At 39.7% G+C, this 20,798-nt stretch overlaps 1 protein-coding gene across 3 annotated transcripts in view; it reads left to right on the plus strand.

Annotated features, from left to right (window-relative positions):
* Positions 1–20,798, plus strand: part of kcnh3 (potassium voltage-gated channel, subfamily H (eag-related), member 3) — a 664,660-nt gene that overhangs the window by 384,244 nt on the left and 259,618 nt on the right. For all 3 annotated transcript variants that reach the window (XM_043692967.1, XM_043692968.1, XM_043692965.1), the window contains exon 4: positions 3,766–3,896. In XM_043692967.1, the coding sequence (XP_043548902.1) occupies positions 3,766–3,896 (131 nt within the window). The remainder of the gene's footprint in view (positions 1–3,765; positions 3,897–20,798) is intronic.

Consider the following 20,798-nt stretch of genomic DNA (forward strand, 5'->3'; position numbering starts at 1 on the left):
CAATCGAGAAGCTTGACACCATCCTGGACAAAGCGTGTTTGACTGGCACACCAAAAAAAGGATAGACTGCAACAATTCACCTTGGTTCCATTGACAGTAGCCTTCAAGTCCATGACCACGACCACTTAGAAGGACAAGTGCAGCAGATAAGGGGAGCATGCCAAACTGCATGTTGCTCACCAGGTCATACATCATCCTTATTAGGAACTACATCACCATTTGCACTTCTTTTTGATTTTTTACTTATCCCATTAGCATTTTCTTTGGCGTTGCTTGATCATTCCCTTGGTCATCTCTTCTCTTCTATCTTTCATCCGATTACAGATTTTCCTTATTTACCCCTTTCCCTGACCCTTGATTTGTTTCAAATCTATTAAATCTCTAACTTCTTCCAGTTCTGAAAAATGGTCATTGACCTAAAATGTTAACGTTGGTGCTGCTCTCCTGGAAATTTCTGTCCTTATTTCAGCATTTACCATATTTTACTTTACGTTAGCAATACAGGTTTATTTATTCACTTAGCGTAATAAGAATTAGTTATTTCACTAGTTATAGATAATTCACCTGCAACTTTACTGTAGAATAACACTGCATTATTATTATTAAATGTATATGTTTAATAATATGTATCTACACAGTACACAGTCAACTTGTAATATTGTTGATTGGTCTGTAGTTACAGATTTCATGTAGACCAATTACACCCCAGAGTCATTGTATACTCTCCATTAGCTACTGCAATTTAATCTCACTTCTTGGGGGAAAAAAGCGTCAATTTTCTTTAATCAACATTGTTCCTCAGCTTTGTGTCCTCTTCCAAGATGAGTCCTTCCCTTCAACATTTGTTAAGTCCTATAATCGTTATTCTCTCCCAGAACTGCTGCAGAGTGGCTGTTCTGTCTTAGTTCTGATTTCAGTTTCTCCCCAAACTATCCTAGATCTAAGAGTATAAGGTACAGAAGCAGAATGTGATCATTCAGCCCATTGAGTCTTCTTCGCCATTTGATCATGGCTGATAGGTTTCTCAACCCCATTATCCTGCTTTCTCCCCATACCAATCAAGAACCTATCTAACCCCATCTTAAATACTCTCAACGGCTGGACTCCACAGTTTTCTGTGGCACTGAGTTCCACAGATTCACCACCCTCTGGCTGAAGAAGTTACTGTTCATCTCAGTTCGAAAGGATCATGCTTTCACTCCGAAGCTGTCCCCTCACATCTTAGTCTCTCCTGCTAGTGAAAACACCTTCTCCCCGTCCACTCTATCCAGGCCTCTCATTATTCTGTAAGTTTCAATGTGAGCTCCCCACTCCTTCTAAACTCCATCAAGCATAGACACAGAGTCATCAACTACTCCTTATATGAAAGCCTTTCATTCCCACGATCATTTTTGTAAACTTCGTTTAAACCCCCTCCAACATCCTTCCTTAGGTACGGACCCAAAACTGTTCACAATGTTTCAATATTGTAGCCCTCTTGAAATTAATGCTGACAATGCATTTGCCTTATGAACTGAATGTACACGCTAAACTGAAGAGAATCCTGAACTAGGGCTCCTCTTTGTGTTTCAGATTTCCAAAGCCTTTCCCTGTTTAGAAAATAGTCTATACCTCTATTCTTCCTACCAAAGTGCATGACCTCACACTTTCGCACATTGTATTCCACTTGTCACTTCTTTGCCCACTCTCCTAGCCTGTCCAAGTCCTTTGCAACTTCCCCAGCAATATCTGTCCCTTCAACTATCTTTATCATCTGCAAACTTAGCAACTTAGTGTTCAGATCACTAATGTGTATAATGTGAAAAGTTGTTGTCTGAGCACTGACCCCTGCAGAATTCCACTAGTCATTGGCTGTTTTGCTGAAAAATAGCCCATTATTCCTACTGTCATTCTATCAGCCAAACCTCTATTCATGCCAGTACCTTGGCCCTAACATCATGAGCTCTTATCTTATTTAGTAGCCTCCTCTGCAGTACCTTTTCACATCAACCAGAGTCCTCCACCTTCAACTTTGTTTCTTCCCTCTGTAACTGAGAGATTTGTAATATGTATAATGTATTTAGTATTTGGTATATAAAATAATGTATTCTAATATCATTTCCTGCAAGTTTGGACTTGTCTATATATTTGGAGTTAACAATTAGCTTTTTAAAAACTACAATTCTAAGCCAAGGGAAGTTACCCAGGGATCTGGTACTAACCTCAAATGGGCTTTACCCATAACAATTTGGGCCACTAGATCATAATACCTGATGGAAGGCACAATCCCACTGTTTCATTCACTCAACAAATTCCAGATAGTTCATACCTTTCAAAAATTCTAGTGATCCCAGTGCCCATACCTTTTCTCCCCATTGCTGCAATGGATCCAAACCATCTTCATTAAATATTGGCACATGGTGTTGTAAACCAGCAATTTTAGGCAAATAGATAAATTTGCTCAGATCCAAGACAAATAGATCAGTGTCTCAAAGTTTGTTTATAAATTGACTTTTTTAGAAGGCGTAAATACATCTCAGCATCAATTGGATATAATGATTGATGCACTGATCAAAGCATTAAAATAACATCTTGATTGAATCTTAAACTATTTTTTTTCCAGATCCACCAATGAAATATTTGGTGAGATTTAATGCCCATCCTTTGAGTGAATAATGATTGGACACATTGTGAAAGATGTATATATCATCCTATCAGCTGTGATGTAGTTGGTGGATATCTCACCTTTATGTTAGAAAATTCTGGATTCAAGTCCAACTAATGCCTTTAAACACAAAAATATAGGCTGACGTCTCAGTGTTGTGCTGGGGAGTGCTGTACTGTTTCATAGAACATAGAACATAGAAGAATACAGAGCAGTACAGGCCCTTTGGTCCTCGATGTTGCGCCGATCCAAGTCCACCTAACCTACACTCGCCCACTATCCTCCATATGCCTATCCAATGCCCGCTTAAATGCCCATAATGAGGGAGAGTCCACCACTGCTACTGGCAGGGCATTCCACGAACTCACGACTCGCTGAGTAAAGAACATACCCGTACCATCTGTCCTATACCTACCCCCCCCCCCTTAATTTAAAGCTATGCCCCCTCATAATAGCTGAAACTGCACACAATACTCCAGATGCGGCCGCACCAGAGTCTTATACAACTGCAACATGACCTCTGGACTCCGGAACTCAATTCCTCTACCAATAAAAGCCAGTACGCCATATGCCTTCTTCACCGTACTATTTACCTGGATGGCAACTTTCAAAGATCTGTGTACATGGACACCAAGATCCATGTACACAGGTGAGGTATTAAAAGGAGACCCTGTCAGATGGATGCAAAGGATTCCTGACATTATTTGAAGACAGTTCTTTCCTGACCAATATTTATCCCTCATCAGCAAAAAAGAAGTTAGCTGGTGATTGTTACACTGCATTTAGAGGACTTCAAGTGTATCCAAATATCTGCATTACAGCAGTGGTTCCACTTCAGCACAGATATCATAATGGCATTTTTCTGTAAATAACTACAGGGGAACAAACTCAAATCTTAGTGTATCAGCTCTCACTAAATCAGAATAGTGTGTGGCTTCAAGCCCCATTCCCAATCCTTAATGCATAGCTCAATATCAACTCTCTAGTCAAGTTCTGGGCCCAATAATATTTGTTGCTCCCAGTTGTCACTCCTTGTCCATGCGATTCTGTCAACATTTCTCCATATGCTTCTATCATTTTCAACTAATGCCAATGTTTTCATCTTGTCACCCCAACTGCAGATGATGTGGAAATCTACCAAAACACCAGGCCACCTGGTTTCAACGCCAACAGAAGAAGAAGCAGGGCTGTCTTGTACCACCTGTCAGGACACTTACAGAAACAGGATAAGAGCAAGCTCAAGCTCAACAATGTATGTACAAGAACCCACCGATTATTTGACCTCGTGGTTCAGACCCCTGTCTATTCTACAAGTCGATTTAAAAAAAACTAAGCCTTGGTGATCAGTCTTTTGTGTAAGGAAGTGGCATCCACTCATGCCTTGTAGAAAATAAGACAAAAACAACAAGCACTTCCTTATTCTACCAAGACTTAGAGGTGTCGGTGTTGAACTGGGGTGGACAAAGTTAAAAATCACATAACACCAGGTTATAGACCAATAGGTTTATTTGGAAGCACTAGCTTTCGAAGCGCCACTCCTTCATCAGGTAGCTGTGGAGATTAAGATCATGCTCACAGAATTTACAGCCAACTGAGTCCATGTTATGGAGATGTGGTACAGTTAACAATCTTAGATTAAAACTTTCATCTTTTAGAATAGGATATGCTGGTTTTTGTTCTTTGATGTGTAAATCCCAGAACTTCTTTTAAATTACATTCTCAAATTAGCTCAACTTTTTAAACAATTGGTGTGAAGTCTGTCTGTGTTCCAGTGCTATGTCAGACTGACAAGCCCTCTTGATTGTTTTACATGGACTGATGCAGTCTTTGATCAAATAAAATGTAATTCTGCGAAAACAAATTCACCCCATAAGCTTACATGTGTGTGTGTATGTAGGAGGGACAGATTGAGTGTGCATGTGAGTGTGTGCAAGCGGGTGTGAGTGCACATGATAGAGTGTGTGTATGAGTGTGATTGGGTATGTGTGAGAGGGTGCATATGTTGGTGTGAGTGCGGGGCTTGTATGTGTGTGTGGGAGGATCTGCGTGGGTGTGTCAGTATGTTTTAATCTAAGATTGATTACTGTATCACATCTCCATGACACTGAACTCTTTTGGATGTAAATTCTGTGAGCATGATCTTAACCTCCACAACCACCTGATGAAGGAACTGCGCTCCGAAAGCTAGTGCTTCCAAATAAATCTGTTGGACTATAACCCAGTGCTGTGGCATATTCTACCAAGAACACATTTATTATTCCTAATTTTGTTTCATGTGCTCGACAGTCCCAATATGAACTAATATATAACATACAATATACTTTTACATGTGCTAAATGTGAAAGATTTCAATATTAGGACATTTCCATATTGGTGCTTCCAAATAAATCTGTTGGACTATAACCCAATGTTGCGGCATATTCTACCAAGAACACATTTATTATTCCTAATTTTGTTTCATGTGCTCGACAATCCCAATATGAACTAATATATAACATACAATATACTTTTACATGTGCTAAATGTGAAAGATTTCAATATTAGGACATTTCCATATTGTTGCACTATGTCAGCATCAAGCATCACCAAAAGATACCACATTGTGTGATAATGTCAAATTTTCTCTGCTTTGCCGCTTATTATTTAATCACAGCTTCAGAAGAATGCCTCATACTGTATTGATGCATAGTATCTTACGATAATCCACACCAGCGTTCCTTATACATTTCCTGAGTTCCTTGCAAATTGAGTGCTGATTTATTATGACAAAAGTCATTTGGGTTCATATAGTAGCATAGCATGGAAAAATATCTGAGGTGGTTTCAACTAAGTTTAGTTTACAACACTGAGATAAAAGAGGAAATATTGAGCGAGAGCATACCCTGAAAGGTTCATCAAAGAGTTGATTTGAAGATTGGAGGGAGCTGGAGAAGTGGAGGGATCAGTGTTTTTCGTGAAGGCTTTTGAGAAAACAAGTATTTATTTGCAGGTATCAGTGAGATAGGTGTATCTGCTACTCACTGCAGAGTTTGCCTATTCTTAATGCAATGTTTGATAACAACACATTGGATTCAGACTGCCCAAATTTAATTACCCTATAACATTTAGTTAGGACACTGAAGCTCAATAGAAAGGAACACATTCCTTCAGTATGGTTATGTTTGTCTACAAAGGCATGAAGTGTGCTAACCCACAGAGACCCTCCATCATAAGTCACATAAAACAACAGGGTCTTTGACAAAATATCCAAAATAACCTTCATCGGAGTCAAGGAGTCATAATGCTCATTGTTCAGAAGAGGTTTGCTCAGGCTGGATTTGTCAAAATAGATTGGATTTCTGCTTTAAAATTGTATGTTCACACCGTTTATTTCAGGAGGGTTAATATTAAAGGAGGGTTAATATTAAAGGAGGGTTAATATTACATTATGTTATTCCTTACTTTGGATAATCTTTATTGGTGTAATGTTTTTGGTGTCAACAGATGAGCTGAAAACCAATCACCAATGGGTTAATGAAAACCAATGGGTTAATGTTAATTCGAAGTTGTGTTTCACTTGTTAAAGAAAGAGGTAAATGCAGAATTAATTAAAATTTCTAACTCTGTTCCATGTCAAGTATTGTAACTAGGTGGTGCTTGGCACAGGATTGCTGGCTTTCATAAACTTACACTTAGCAGCAGGGGGGAGAGTGGTGTATTTTGAGCACTTTTTCTTATCCATTTACAACTGCTGAATACCTGACAGGCTTCATAGGGAATTAGCTACAATCACTAACTCCATCAATAAAAATCACTGCTGCCTGAGAATGCTGCAGACAACTCCCAATCCATCCCCACTTTGTAACAACTTATTTGAATACTATCTTTCAGAGACAATTAGAGGAGATTCCTGTTGACTCAGGCACACGTTTAATTAGTTTGTGTTGAAATGAAATGTTGAGACTCAGTCATGTAGGTAGACATATTGTAACTAATTAAAATAGAACATTATGAGAGCTGTGCATGTATTTGATTTGATTTTGCACTGAATAATGATTCTTGACAGGGAACACTGAAACTGGTTGGAAAGTGTAGAGTCAAATTTATCAAACTCCAGTTTTAAATCATTAAATGTAAACATTGCACCCTTGACTTTTACAGCAACTAGGTGAGTAGTAAATGTCCCCTTCAGTTGATACAAAAGTTATTCTGTCAGCTCATGGCTTATAAAAACCTATACAAGTGCGCATGTTATCCCATCCAGCCATGGTTATTGTCTACGTGACCATAATTCACTTGAGCCTGAGCTGTAAATGTCAGTAGGCTCTTTCATGGGGGAAGTCACAGCTAAACCTGACTGCTCTCTTATTCAGCATCCATTCAGGTAAAGCCTGGTAGGATTTACTGTACAGCAAACTGGAGGTGAGGACCCTTACCGCTTTTTCCCTCTTTCCCTGTGATTTGTCTTGCCGGAGATCATTTAACTCGAAGACCAGGAATAAGACCTTGGGACATGCCTAGTCAGTATGGTTTACCAGCAAATATTTTACTTGTATTTAAGCAGTCCCTGCAATCTTCAGACAATTTGAAATTAATGAGTTAAAACTTTGGGCTGGTGCTGTCACTGTCAATAAGTTGCATGACACTTTGGATACCCCATCTAAATTTTAACACTAACAAAAGCACTGCTGTTGAAAACGTTAATAACAACGCTTTGAAGTAAACAGGTATTTACTTGCAAATATCAGTGAGATGGGTCTATCTGCTACTCGCTGCAGAGTTTGCCTATTCTTGATGCAATGTTTGATAACAACATATTGGATTTTATATAGAATGACTAATGTTGCTTGTTTCTCAGAGAAAATGAATACAATTGCCGCACAAACACTTCCCCAAAAACACTTGTAAAAATCCATTTAAATTAAAATAACATTCATTGTTCTAAGTCTGGTAAACCAGTGGGAGACTGGTTGAAGAGTGGTCTGTGACTAATTTTCTGTGTCACTTCCTTGAAGAACTGCACCAGTGCAGGAGACTGCTGGCTTGGTTAACTGGTAATGTATTAATTCATGTAGGACTTTTGACAAAAATACTGATTTATGACATGACCATTACACCCTAGATGCTCACTCCCTTGTACAGTACCTGCTCAGTAATCACAATATTTTACAGACACCCTGGAAATGGTCTAAGGTTCACAACCACCTCCACCACTCCCCACTCACTCACCCACCCTGTGATCCTGGGGACATAGTTTGAGAGCCACTGAATTACTGATGTTACAGGCAGAAAACACTAACTTTGACTCTGCGGCATCAAGGTACTATGGCCACAGTATTGTTCTAGCCTAGATCCACACTATCTAGAATTTAGGAGTATGGGTTCTTGTGGTATTTCAAAATTGAAATATTTATCACGTTCATATCACACAAGGAATAGGCCTACCAAGTGTGGATAATAAATCTCATACAAATACAATTACTCATGGCATTGAGCATACTTTTCCATTTCAAAGTGGTTGCCAATTTTATGATAATAAATTATTGTGGAACAAACTAGTACTGCACTGGTAAGAATGAGGCACCTTTATAACACTACTTGCAATATTACCAGAACACTATTGGAATACTATAAAGTTGCCTTACATATTACATACAATTCTATATGTGGATAGACACTGTAAATTGTTGAGTAAATATTTCACATATTACAGATTACATTACAGTGTGGAAACAGGCCCTTCAGCCCAACAAGTCCACACCGACCCGCCAAAGCGAACCTACCCATACCCCTACATTTACGCCTTACCTAACACTACGGGCAATTTAGTATGGCCAATTCACCTGACCCTGCACATCTTTGGACTGTGGGAGGAAACCGGAGCACCCGGAGGAAACCCACGCAGACACGGGGAGAACGTGCAAACTCCACACAGTCAGTCGCCTGAGGCGGGAATTGAACCCGGGTCTCTGGCGCTGTGAGGCAACAGTGCTAACCACTGTGCCACCGTGCCGCCCACTGTGCCACCGTGCTCCATCATTCATCAATGTACCAAACTAGCCTTACAGAGTTTGGTCTGAATGGGTTTGTGATTTATTTGAGGATAAAATAAAATAGTCACATTCTCTGTGATTTTGAGATTTCAAGCATTACACATTATCCTTCATGATATCATTGGGCACAGCAGCAAGCAAGGAAACATGCAAATAAAGAGTCATGGTTACATTAACATGCTGTGAGATGTCTTCAGTTTTAAGTTTGAATGTTTTGTATCCAAAAAGAGGAAAATATAGGAAGGAGAGCAGCCTATTATTACCTATTATGATCCTGTTCCACTATTTAATGAAATCATGGCTAATTTGTTTTCAATAATGTAAAGAAGCCAAAATATGTGATGTATCATTGGATATCCACATTTGTCACTTATTATTTTAGATCTAATATTATGATTTTCTTCTGTTTAGTAATGCATGCATTAAAAATAAGGGGATAGAAAACACAAAATCTGGCAAGAGAACTAGACAAGAACAATCTCTCACTTCCCAGTTTGTGACTAAGTATTTTTAGTGGATGTTATGCTACAAAGCTGCAGTGTGCCCAACCTCATACTCACATCAAAAACATAAATAAAGCTCTTCATGTGACATCATGAAGAGAAAGTCTCCACAGAAATTATCTCCCTTGAATCATCCTCTGACTTCTCTGTTTTCCATGGGTTTGTTTAAATTTGTTTCATTGTGGTTCTCCAGAAATGATTAAACTCTTTAAATTAAAACAAGTGCCTGTGAACTTTGACAGAAAGGACAAAGGATTACTAAAAACGTGTAGCTGTTATTGGTATCCTCTTTGCAAATACTTGAAAATATTCAACAAACTTCATAGATGGTAGTATAACCTTTTTGTTATTATTTCTAACAGTTTTTACATTTTTTAGTTATGTGCTTATTTTATCTGTCAATTGCCATTGAACTCATTGAGAATACTTCATCTCGACCTATTTTCTTTGTTAGTGTTTGTTAGTTATGATTTGTTACTGCCTTCCACTGTTGGTGCAAAGTGAGGAGGCAAGATTCAAATCGACCTCAGCCAGGCCATAATTGAACCTATGGCGATAGTATTATTGAGCCACATGCTAGCCATCTAACCTGGCTCCCCGATTGTACAACATTCAGATAAGATACAAAAAAAGAAATTGCTGGAAAAGCTCCACAGGTCTGGCAGCATCTGTGAAGAGAAATTAGAGTTAACGTTTTGGGTCCAGTGACCATTCCTCAGAACCAGACCCAAACATTAACTCTGATTTCTCTTCACGAATGCTGTCAGACCTGCTGGGCTTTTCCAGCAACTTCTGCTTTTGTTTCTGATTTACAGCATACACAGTTCTTTGGTTTTAATTCAGATAAGATAAATAGGTTTGCATTACCATATAAGTTAGCTACAGATTTCAACAGGAACAATATACATTTATCAAATAAATAAAGTGAAATACTCCGGAGTTTATGGTGTAAACATACAAACCTTATAGTGAAATAAAAAATATAGAAATATATCAATGTCAAATGCCTTTAATCAACAGTATTGCGGTGTGCAGCCTACAGAACCTTAGAGAAAGGTTAATATCTTACAGTGAAAAGCAATGCCAAGGTTAAAAATAATAGAAGATGATGAAAATGAAGTAGCAATTGTTACATGAGGAGCCAAGATTCACAGCTTTGGTGTTCTTGAAAATAATTTGTTCAAGTAGAAGATGATACAATGAGTCTTTTAAAGGGGCCTGGATGTGCAAAGGGGGTAAATTTATAAACATGGTTTGAGAATGGAAGATCATGAGTAGCAGACAAGAGGAAAAATTAGGAAGGCGAGCCCTTCATGATAATCTCAGCTTGTGCAGAAATTGAACCCACATTGTTGGTGTTACTCTGCATTAAGTTAAAAATCACACAACACCAGATTATAGTCCAACAGGTTTACTTGGAAGCACTAGCTTTTGGAGCGCTGCTCCTTCATCAGCAAGCTAGCTGTTCAGCCAACTCAGCTAACCGTCCCCTTTAATTGCAGTTAGAAGTGAATAGAAGAAATTGAGACCAAAACAGCACCCAAACAAGGGGTTGAATCCTGGATCCTCAGATTAAAAGTCTGATGTTCTTCTGACTGATCTACCCAAGCTTCATCTGAGGGCCATTCTCTACTTGATGCAAGTGATGTAATTACTTCTGGACTGCATTAAAGGCACAGCTTCTCTTGTCGTGCATTGATTACTGCAATTGCAGTGGTATATCTGGTGATACATGCTTACTACATACGGTTGGGTGACAACTGCTCTACACAGGTCTCAGGTTGCTATGTGAGTTGACCCTTTGTGACTATTGAATGTCAGCTCCCTGACAGTGCTCAGTTCTCAAAATGACTTGGTAGTTGTATTAAAGTGAGGGAGTAAATTACTGCAAATGCTGGAATCTGAACTAAAAAAAAATTGCTGGAGATCACAATGGAGGAGGGTTGTGGGGGGGTCGGGGGGGAGTACGGGTGTCAGGCAGCATCCATGGAGAGAAAACAAGCTAATGTTTGGAGTGTAGATGACTATTCATCGTCAGACTCTGATGACGAGTCATCTCGTTGCGAACGTTAGCTTATGACATCTGGCATTTTTTGTTTTCAGTTATTAAAGTGAAATTTGGCTTTCATCTTGATATTGTCACAATAGCTGTTACTATTTCTGGCATCAGTCATTTTTAAACTCTTGAAAGAGTAGTTTGGGTATGGCAATGACATTAGTCTTTGGACTAGAATGCTTCCACACCCTCAGAATTTATATTTATCCACTCAAGTTTACCTTGCACAAGTCTGTGTTGGATTAATTCAATTTCTTTATGATCATGGAAACAAGTCAGCCCATCAAGTCCACACAGACCCTCCAAACAGCATCCCACCCAGACCATCCCCCTACTCTGTAACCCTGTATTTACCATGGGCAATCCACCCAACCTACACAGCTTTGGACTGTGGGAGGGAACTGGTGCACCCAGAGGAACACGCACACGCCCGGGAGAACATGCTAATTCCACACAGACAAGTCACCCAAGACTAAAATTGAACCTGGGTCCCTGGCGCTATGAGGCAGTAGTGCTAAACTGCTGAGCCACTGTGCTGCTCTTTTGCAATTTTCACTGCCACCTCAAATTTTCATTTGAGCGGAGAATATGTGGAAATGATGAATGTTGTTGAATTTTCCCATTCTTTATGAACGTCTGAATTCTTCATTCAGATGATGCACTGCTGTTGCTTATCACGATGCCTGGAATGTCAAAAACACTGAAGTGTGTTTTCAAACATTCTATAATCTCACCAGAAGTCAACTAATCTAAATCCCCCCCAGCTAATCAGAAGAGTAATCGATGGTGGTAAGAGTGCAGGTGTAAAGAAGTCTACTCCCAGTTTCATCCAAAGTCTGTCTGGAATGCATCCTAAACAGACATTCAGCTTGCTTAGTTTGGCAATTGTTATAAGCAGTACACCAGCTGATGTAGTCCTTAATCTCATTGTTCAGATGTGGACAAATGAGCACTTCCTTTACCTTCCTCAGACTAGACTCAATTTCTTGATGTCCTGCGCTAACGTACTTCAGCATCTCTTGTCTCATCCTTTTGGACTGTTCCTACATCTCTGTATGACTAATACAACAGCAGGTATGTCTTAATGCTTTCAGGAGAGTTGCACTGTTTTGCATAGTTTGCTTGTTTTGAGCAAATTGCTTACCTTTCTTGCTCAATGTTTCTGCTGGATTGATGTTCTTCGGAGAATGCCAGGCTGATTCTTCTAATCAAATCTGCAAGGTTTCACATTCTCTTTTTGTATGTCACTTCTAGGTGTTTCTCTGCAAATGCAGTAACATTCCTTCCAGATATTTTGGAGCAGAGAGAAGCCATTTGAGGAAGGAGCTTTGAAGTAGTTTGTGCTTGGATTTCTCTGACATTCTCTTTCTCAAATAGATACTGGGGGATTAGAATGCTCACAAGCATAGCCAGGCACATACATTCAATCTGAGCAGAGCATCTTTTTGTTGATGTTAATGCCAAAATGGAAATGCAACTGATTGTTTTTGCTGCATAAGAGTTTCTCCAAGTCCTGTCTCACTGGTATCACACTGTAAAGTGACTTCACATTGACACTGTAGTACCTTAACACTGGCGTTATCGACAGTGGTTGCTTGATCCTAATTAAAGCTGCTTTGTAACCTGTATCCTAATACCATTGTTTCCGCTTGGCAATAAGATTGTGTAAAGATTCATCCTGTGATGCCAAGTAAGTCAAGAACTTTGCTGTATAATTCACAAATCCAACAACCGGATTGCTTTCACATCTGTTGGTTGCTACACCACTGTTACGGCTTGTCAGGATCTGGGTGAAGTCCTTTTGCTGTCAGGACAGGATTTGACTTCAGGCATCTTCAAATTGTATATTTTTGTTGTTGAATGTCATGCTCATCTCGTGAACCCTCTCGAGCAGTTGCAAAAGATATTGGTTATTGGTATTTGCTTTGACTTCTTTCATTGTGTCATCACACCTATACACTAGGCAGAAGTGGGTACTGGAGATTAGAGTCAAGATTAGAGTGCTGCTGGAAAAGCACAGCAGGTCAGGCAGCATCCGAGGAGCAGGAAAATCGACGTTTTGGGCAAAAGCCCTTCATCAAGAACCTATACACTATACACCTATATACTAGCAGACTGTATAATACATCCAACAATGGCAATATTGTTTCCTCATATTGTCTGTATTTTTGCACTTCTGGAGTAATGGTAAAGCGATATGGGCAATGCACAACCATATGGGTGTCACAAACGGCATCCAGAATTCTGCTGCTTTCATCCAGCTTCACTTGCCAGTCTTTGTATTGAGGGTGGAAAAGACCTTTACTTTGGTAATATTTCTTCAGTGGTTGGCATGGGTATAAGATTTCCTCAAGTATTTATGAAGAATCTTTGGATTTTGCCTGGTTTCACTTTTCCAGATTGTTAAGCTTCTTCCACGTTGTTCATCCAGTCTGTAGACGTCATTATTTTCTTGATTAATTCCTCCTTTCCAGCTCTTCTATCTTGCTTTTCTGGCTGGATGTGAGGAGGGCTGGAACTTCCCTTGGCAGATGCTGAATTAGTCTCACACTATCATTTACTTTGAGATGATATTGACCAGGAATAAATCCAGACCTATAAAGATATCTTTGTAATGTTTTTGGACCTGTTCAATCAATGGCATTTAATGGCCTGTGAAATGTTTCAGATCTCTTCTGATCCAAGTTACAAGTCCAAGATTTAGACTTGCTTCAGCTGACATGAGAGGATTTTGCTTAATGTCTGCTACCTGGACCTCTAGATCTTCGTTCTTTCCATTGCACTGAGCTCTGACCTTCATGTTTCCTCTCAAGATGAGTGTCGTTCTATCATAAAGCCTCAACGTTATTTTTGAGGGCTTCATTTTTGGGTCATCAACTTGAGCCAAATTGTATCCCACAATGTGACACAACGTCTATCTGACACTTCTCATTCACTTGCTGTTCTTCTTCTGCAGTCATTATTCTAGCTGTCACCAACCAATCATAGAATCCCTGCTGTGTTGAAGTAGGCCATTTGACCCATCCGAAGAGCATCCTACCCAGACCCACATTCCTCTCCCACCCTATCCCTATAACCCTGCATTTCCCATGGCTAATCCACATACCCTGCACATCTCTGGACACTATGGGTAATTTATCATGGCCAATCCAGCTAACCTGCGCATCTTCATGACTGTGGGAGGAAACCGGAGCAAACCCACACGGACACGGGGAGAATGTGCAAACTCTACACAGACAGTCGCCCAGAGGGTGGAATTGAGCCCAGGTGCCTAGAGCTGTGAGGCAGCATACTGTCCCACTCATGAGTAAAATTAATATGGGGTCTAAAACCTCTGTCTTCAAAGCTTCCAATATATCTGCCAACTGGCTTTTCTGCCTCTCAGTAAAGCTTGTAGCATTCTTTCCCCACAGGATAGCAGCTTTGCTGGTTTTATTTGCTCAGGCTTTTAAATTAACTGTGTAGCTATTTGCTACCGAGAGCAGGAAGAGAAAAAAAACTCCAATTCTGTATCATGTTTCTTTTCATTTCCACAGCACCAGAGAATGGAAACTGCCCAATCATTTTGGCTAATCCAGTAATTTAGAGTTGCAGACTGCCGTCTTTTAATTTTGTTTCTCTTCTTGGTCATTTCTTTTAGTAGCTGATTCCATACACTTTCAACTTCACCTTCCTTAGCTCCATGTCTGAAGTAATGTGTTTAATGGCTGCCACAGATCACTCACTGAGACACTTTAGCAGAGCTGGAGGTCATTTGGCCTCAGCAAGACAGCTAGTAAATTAAAGTTAAATTGTATTTCTCCAAGAGGCACTTAGATTGAAAACTACCGAATGACAACCTTAACTCCGACTTCATAGAGTCAGAAATCAACCGTGTTTCCAACAAGATAGATAGATGATTCATTCATTTATCTGAATAATTGTAAATAAACCATCTATCATTTACTTTGTGTGTAAATAAATTCTCTTTAGCTTATCCACCACCCATTGCCAATGTGACATTTTTAAAAAAAAACTTGTATGCATCAACATTTCTTTTAAAGGCCTGACATCAAACTAACTCTTTTCACAAAATGATTTATAGAGAAAATGGTTAAAAGACTCCGGAACATGACAGGCAATTAATGTAACCTTGACAACATTGCCCACATCTCATTAAGAAATGATAAAAATAATTATTCTATGATCTGGTTTAGATTTTGAAGCAGGCCTCCAGGTGTCAGAAGTCTCTCTTGAATGCTTTTAATTGAAGTTTGATGTCAATTTACCTTTGAATGCTAATTGAAAACATTCCAACTGTGGTACTTTCTGTTTGGAAAGATTCAATTTCCCCCTTCGAATCTTTGACTCCACCCAGATGTATGTGCACATCATGATTGACAAATCGAAGATGCATGTATGATGGAGGATGTGATCTTGTAAACTGGGGTGGGGAGAACAAGGGGAAGATTTATGTTATCCCTAAAGGCCCCAATAGATAATCTGGACAGGTGCTATCACTGAAACATAGGAAAAGGAGCAGGCCATGTTGATCCTGTTCTGCTACTCCATAAAGTCATGGCTGGCCTGTGACCTATGTGAATCTCCCCATTTTTACTCCATGTCGTCGAATGGATTCAGCACAGAAGGAAGACATTTAACCCAGTCTGTCCACCACATCCATTATGACCTTTCACTCAGCAATAAACCTGTTGATCACAGTTATAAAGTTAACAATTGGTCTAGCAATAATGTGCTTTCTGGGGATAGAGTTCCAGACTTTTAGAATCTTGATGAACCGAGGCAGTAATAGATAATACAACTGCTGGTGATGATTGGTTGCTTTACCGTGGTTTGTCTGGTAAGTAGAAGTTAAAAGACAGACACAGCAAAAGAAAGCTACTCAGGTTGTGACAAGTATGGGGAGAAGGTTTTACCTTGTTCTGCAGTCAGAATGCAGGGAGTTGGTACACTGAAGTGAAATTATAAGACCCACTGCAGTGTGTACATAATTTATATATTAAATAATTTAAAATTAAAACTAGTGCAGTATAGAATTGAGTAGATATTAGTATTGCTCAACAAACCCTTCTGGACTGATAGATAGGGGAGATCATGTCTGACAGGTGTGATTGAGTTTTTCCAAGGAGGTGACTCGATGTTTCAATAAGGGTAGTGCAACCTGGACTTCAGTAAGGTCTCACATAAGGGTCTGGTGAAGAAACTAAGAACTCATGGGATCCAGGGCAAGTTGGCCAAATAGGATCCAAATTTGACAGGAGGCAGAGGGTGATGTTTAAAGGTTGCTTTGTGACTGGAAGCCTGTGTCCAGAGGCATGCCACAGGGTTCAGCACTGGATCACCTGCTGTTTGTAGTGAACGTGACTGATCTGGACATGAATCTAGGATGTTTGATTGGTAAACTTGCAGATGACATAAAGATTGGTGGTGTGTAATTAGCAAGTATGAAAGTTTTGGACTAAAGGACAGTATGTACAGGTCGATCAGATAAACTGAACAGTGTCAAATCGAAATTAATCCTGAAAAACGAAGTGATGCATTTTGGGAGGACTAACAACATAAAAGAGCACACAATGAATGCTTAGATACTGAAAAGTACAGGAGTTCAGAGGGACCTTGGTGTGCTTATCCATAGATCCTTGAAGCAAACAGCACAGGTAGATAAGGTGGTAAAGAAGACATTTAGGATATGCATTTATTAGTCAAAGCATTGATTAAATGAGCAGAGATGTTATGATGGAGCTATAGATATTGCTAGTTTGGCTACAGCTGGAGTACTGCATACTGTCTGGTTGTCACACAATGGGAAGGATGTGATTGCATTAAAGAGGGTGCAGAGGAGGTTCAACAGGACGCTGCCTTGGAATTCAGCTAGGAAGAGAGACTGGAGAGGATGGGATTGTTTTCCCGTGAGCACAGAAGGCTGAAGGGGAAGCTAATTGAAGTGTACAAGTTTATGAGGGGCATAGATAAGAAGAATCTTTTCCCTTTAGATAAAGAATCAATAACCATGGGACAAAGGTAAAGGGAAGGAAGTTGGGGGGGTTTGAAAGAAGATTCTTTTCACCTAGAGAATGGTGGGAACCTGGACATCACTCCCTTAAGTGGTGGTAGTGTCAGGAACCATCACAATATTTGAGAAATATTTAGATGATCACTTAAAGCACTCTGGCATACAGGGCTATAGGCCAAGTACTGGATAATGAACCTAGAGTAGATAGTTAAAAATCACACAACACCAGGTTATAGTCCAACAGGATGAATTGGAAGCACACTAGCTTTCGGAGTGACGCTCCTTCATCAGGTGATAGTGGAGGGCTCGATCATAACACAGAATTTATAGCAAAAATTTACAGTGTGATGTAACTGAAATTATACATTGAAAAATTGATTGTCTGTTAAGCCTTTCATCTGTTAGAATACAGTGATAGTTTCACTTCTTTCATGTGTAAATCACAAAACATTTTTTTAAAAGTTGCATTCTCAGGGTAGCTGTTAACAATGGGTGATAGCTACACGATATGTTGAAGGTGTTGGCCCCCTGTGTTATCTGTCTATGCCATGATGTTTAGATTGATTCTAATCTAAAAAGCGAGATAACGGAGTTGATAGTTTCACTTCTTTCATGTGTAAATCAAAAAACCTTTTTTTGAAGTTGCATAGTCGGGTTAGCTGTTAACAATGGTGATAGCTAGACAATATGTTGAAGGTATTAGCCCCCTGTGTTCTCTGTCTATGCCCTGATGTTTAGATTGATTCTAATCTGAAAAGTGAGATAACAGGGTTTTACATAAATTCATGTAGGTTTTGAGCTCAGAGTTCTACATGAATGCATGCAGTTTTTGAGCAAAGTACAATGTAATTCTGCAAGTACAAATTCACCACACAAAATATGTGTGCACATGTGGGTCTTTGTCTATGAGTGTCTTTGTGTGTCTGGGTTGGGGGTTGTGAGTCCGCCCCTGAATTTTCAGACATCCAGTGTTCCCTGGGGATATTCCTCCTGTATTTCCCCCAAAAGGTACATGTTGAACCTGTACCCTCCAGCTCTTTAATGAGTAACCCCCACTGCTCTGCTGTAAGCTTACCCAGAGGGAGCTGTTTCCAGTCCACTTTATCTAGATCCTGCTATATTTTAATGAAATCTGCTTTCTCCCAATTCAAACCATCTTTTGCTGGTCATATATCTCCTTGTCCATATCAAATTTGAACCGTACCACATTGTGCTCCCCCACTGCCACATTTGAACACTTGTCCGGCTTCGATCCCAGAATCAGATCCAGCACTGTGCCATGCCTAGTTGGGCCTTCTACATTTTGTTACAATAAACTTCCCTGATCACCATTGTTAATAGCTAACCCGAGAATGCAACTTTTAAAAAAAGGTGTTTTGATTTACACATGAAAGAAGTGAAACTATCACTGTATTCTAACAGATGAAAGGCTTAACAGACATTTTTTTTAATGTATAATTTCAGTTACATCACACTGTAAATTTTTGATATAAATTCTGTTGTACGATCGAGCCCTCCACTGTCACCTGATGAAAGAGCGTCGCGCCGAAAGCTAGTGTGCTTCCAATTAAACCTGTTGGACTATAACTTGATGGCGTGTGATTTTTAACTTTGTACACCCCAGTCCAACACCGGCATCTCCAAATCTAGAGTAGATAGATACTTGGTGACCAGTATAAACACAATGAGCTGATGAGCCTCTTTCTGTGCTGTAAGAATGAGTGCCTCAATGTTAGACCCTTCAGATTTCCTGCACTGGAACCACTTCGGCCAGTTTCCCACCTGCGTCCTTTTTAATTCTCAGAGATGGTTCTAATTTTGCTGCCAGACTGTTTTTCCAGCTTGTCTCAGAGTGTTTACTCTGTCCTTATCTTTCTATGGTCTGTGACGGTTTTCAGACGCTAATTTCATTGACTTTATGGTTCTGTTCGTTAACTCAGTCATCAGCCCAGTTGTATTCTGCTACCCACTGTTCTTTGTTAGAGACCAGACCAGCTTCCTTCAAAATATGTTATGGAGCTAGCTTAGACCCCCAACTTCTAAAACCAAGTGTAAGACACTGAGTTCCAGATGTGATTTGATTGGTCCACATCTCTATGACTCTATGACTAAGTTTTAATCAAACACACTTTATTCTTACATGGCTATTAAGATGCTACAAAACAAAGAAAATTGATATAACTTTATGCTATTGACATACTTAACAAGACCTTGTATTTGTTTAGTCACTAATCATCAAATATTCCAATATAGGCAGCATCCCATAAACACAGCCATTGGCAAAAACACAATCCAGCAAAACAGTTATTTTTCTCACAAGTCTCTCTCCAATCCAGTGGGGGAGAAACAACTATCCACCCCTTTTAATTTATAACAGGAAAACTCTCGAAGTCTTCAATCTAGTAGCAGAAAGAACTCGAGCTGTCTGCTCCAGCAGCTAACCAAAAAAAAAATCAATTGAAAGCAAAACCAAAGTCTGCAGGGTCTGACCTCACCCATTCATGATTCATTTGTCTTACTCTTTTAAAAAAATACCCAAGGAGAAATGATTTACAAACTGCCTGCTAGAAGGAGACACCTCAGCACCACTGCAACAAAACCCCTCTGCAAGAGAAACAGAATAGAACACATCTCTTAAAGGCACAGTGGGAAGAGTGTTTAGGCATCGAACTCCCCCAGGAAAATTACCTCACAAAGACTTTAATAGGTTGCCTCAACTTTACGTGCTCTTACCCCTGGTCAAATGCGAGCTGCTTAAGACATTCAAATTCCAGGTTTTTCAGATCAGGCAATATCGTACGGTATACATTTTTTTTGTGCATCAGGCACTAACCGGTATGCAATTAAATATCCCTTTTTTGCTGCCTCACAGTCAGTTGTACTCTGCTCAGGCAAGAGAGTGTAAACGTAGTGAGCTTTTCCCGTGAGCCTGTTTAGTTGGATGAGCCACTTTAACTGCGGTGAAATGAAAAAGCCATCCATCTCTTCCTTATTAAATTTAGGGATTAAATATAGGAACTTGAATACTTCAGCCTTTAAACACAATGTGTTATATGTGATTCCATCACCAGAACTTTTCTCAGCTTGAGCTGTCTCAATTGGAACTCCCTTTCCAGGAATTTTCTCACTCCTTATCTTTTCATGTTTCTGCCACACTCACTCTACTCTCCATTCCTGGAATTCCAATTTTCTGATTAGTCTAATTATAATACTAGAGACTTCTGTGAACCAGAATTTCTGTGAACCAAAAAGTAAGAAATATGGACCTAAAATGACTGCAGCAATCACCTGACATTAGCCCTTCCTGAAGAAGGGCTAACGCCCGAAACGTCGATTCTCCTGTTCCCTAGATGCTGCCTGACCTGCTGCGCTTTTCCAGCAACACATTTCCATCTCGCAATCACCTGACCACCAACTGGGGCAAGTTCAGAAAATCTGTGTGGAATGAACACAACTGGCTGAACCAATCAACTGAGTCAGATATTAAAAATGCAGCATCTCCTGATTTAATTTCTTCTTGTGTCAGACGTTGTGCACATTGGACATGAAA

This window comes from Chiloscyllium plagiosum, chromosome 7 (genome assembly GCF_004010195.1).
Source record: "Chiloscyllium plagiosum isolate BGI_BamShark_2017 chromosome 7, ASM401019v2, whole genome shotgun sequence".
NCBI classification, from domain to species: Eukaryota; Metazoa; Chordata; class Chondrichthyes; order Orectolobiformes; family Hemiscylliidae; genus Chiloscyllium; species Chiloscyllium plagiosum.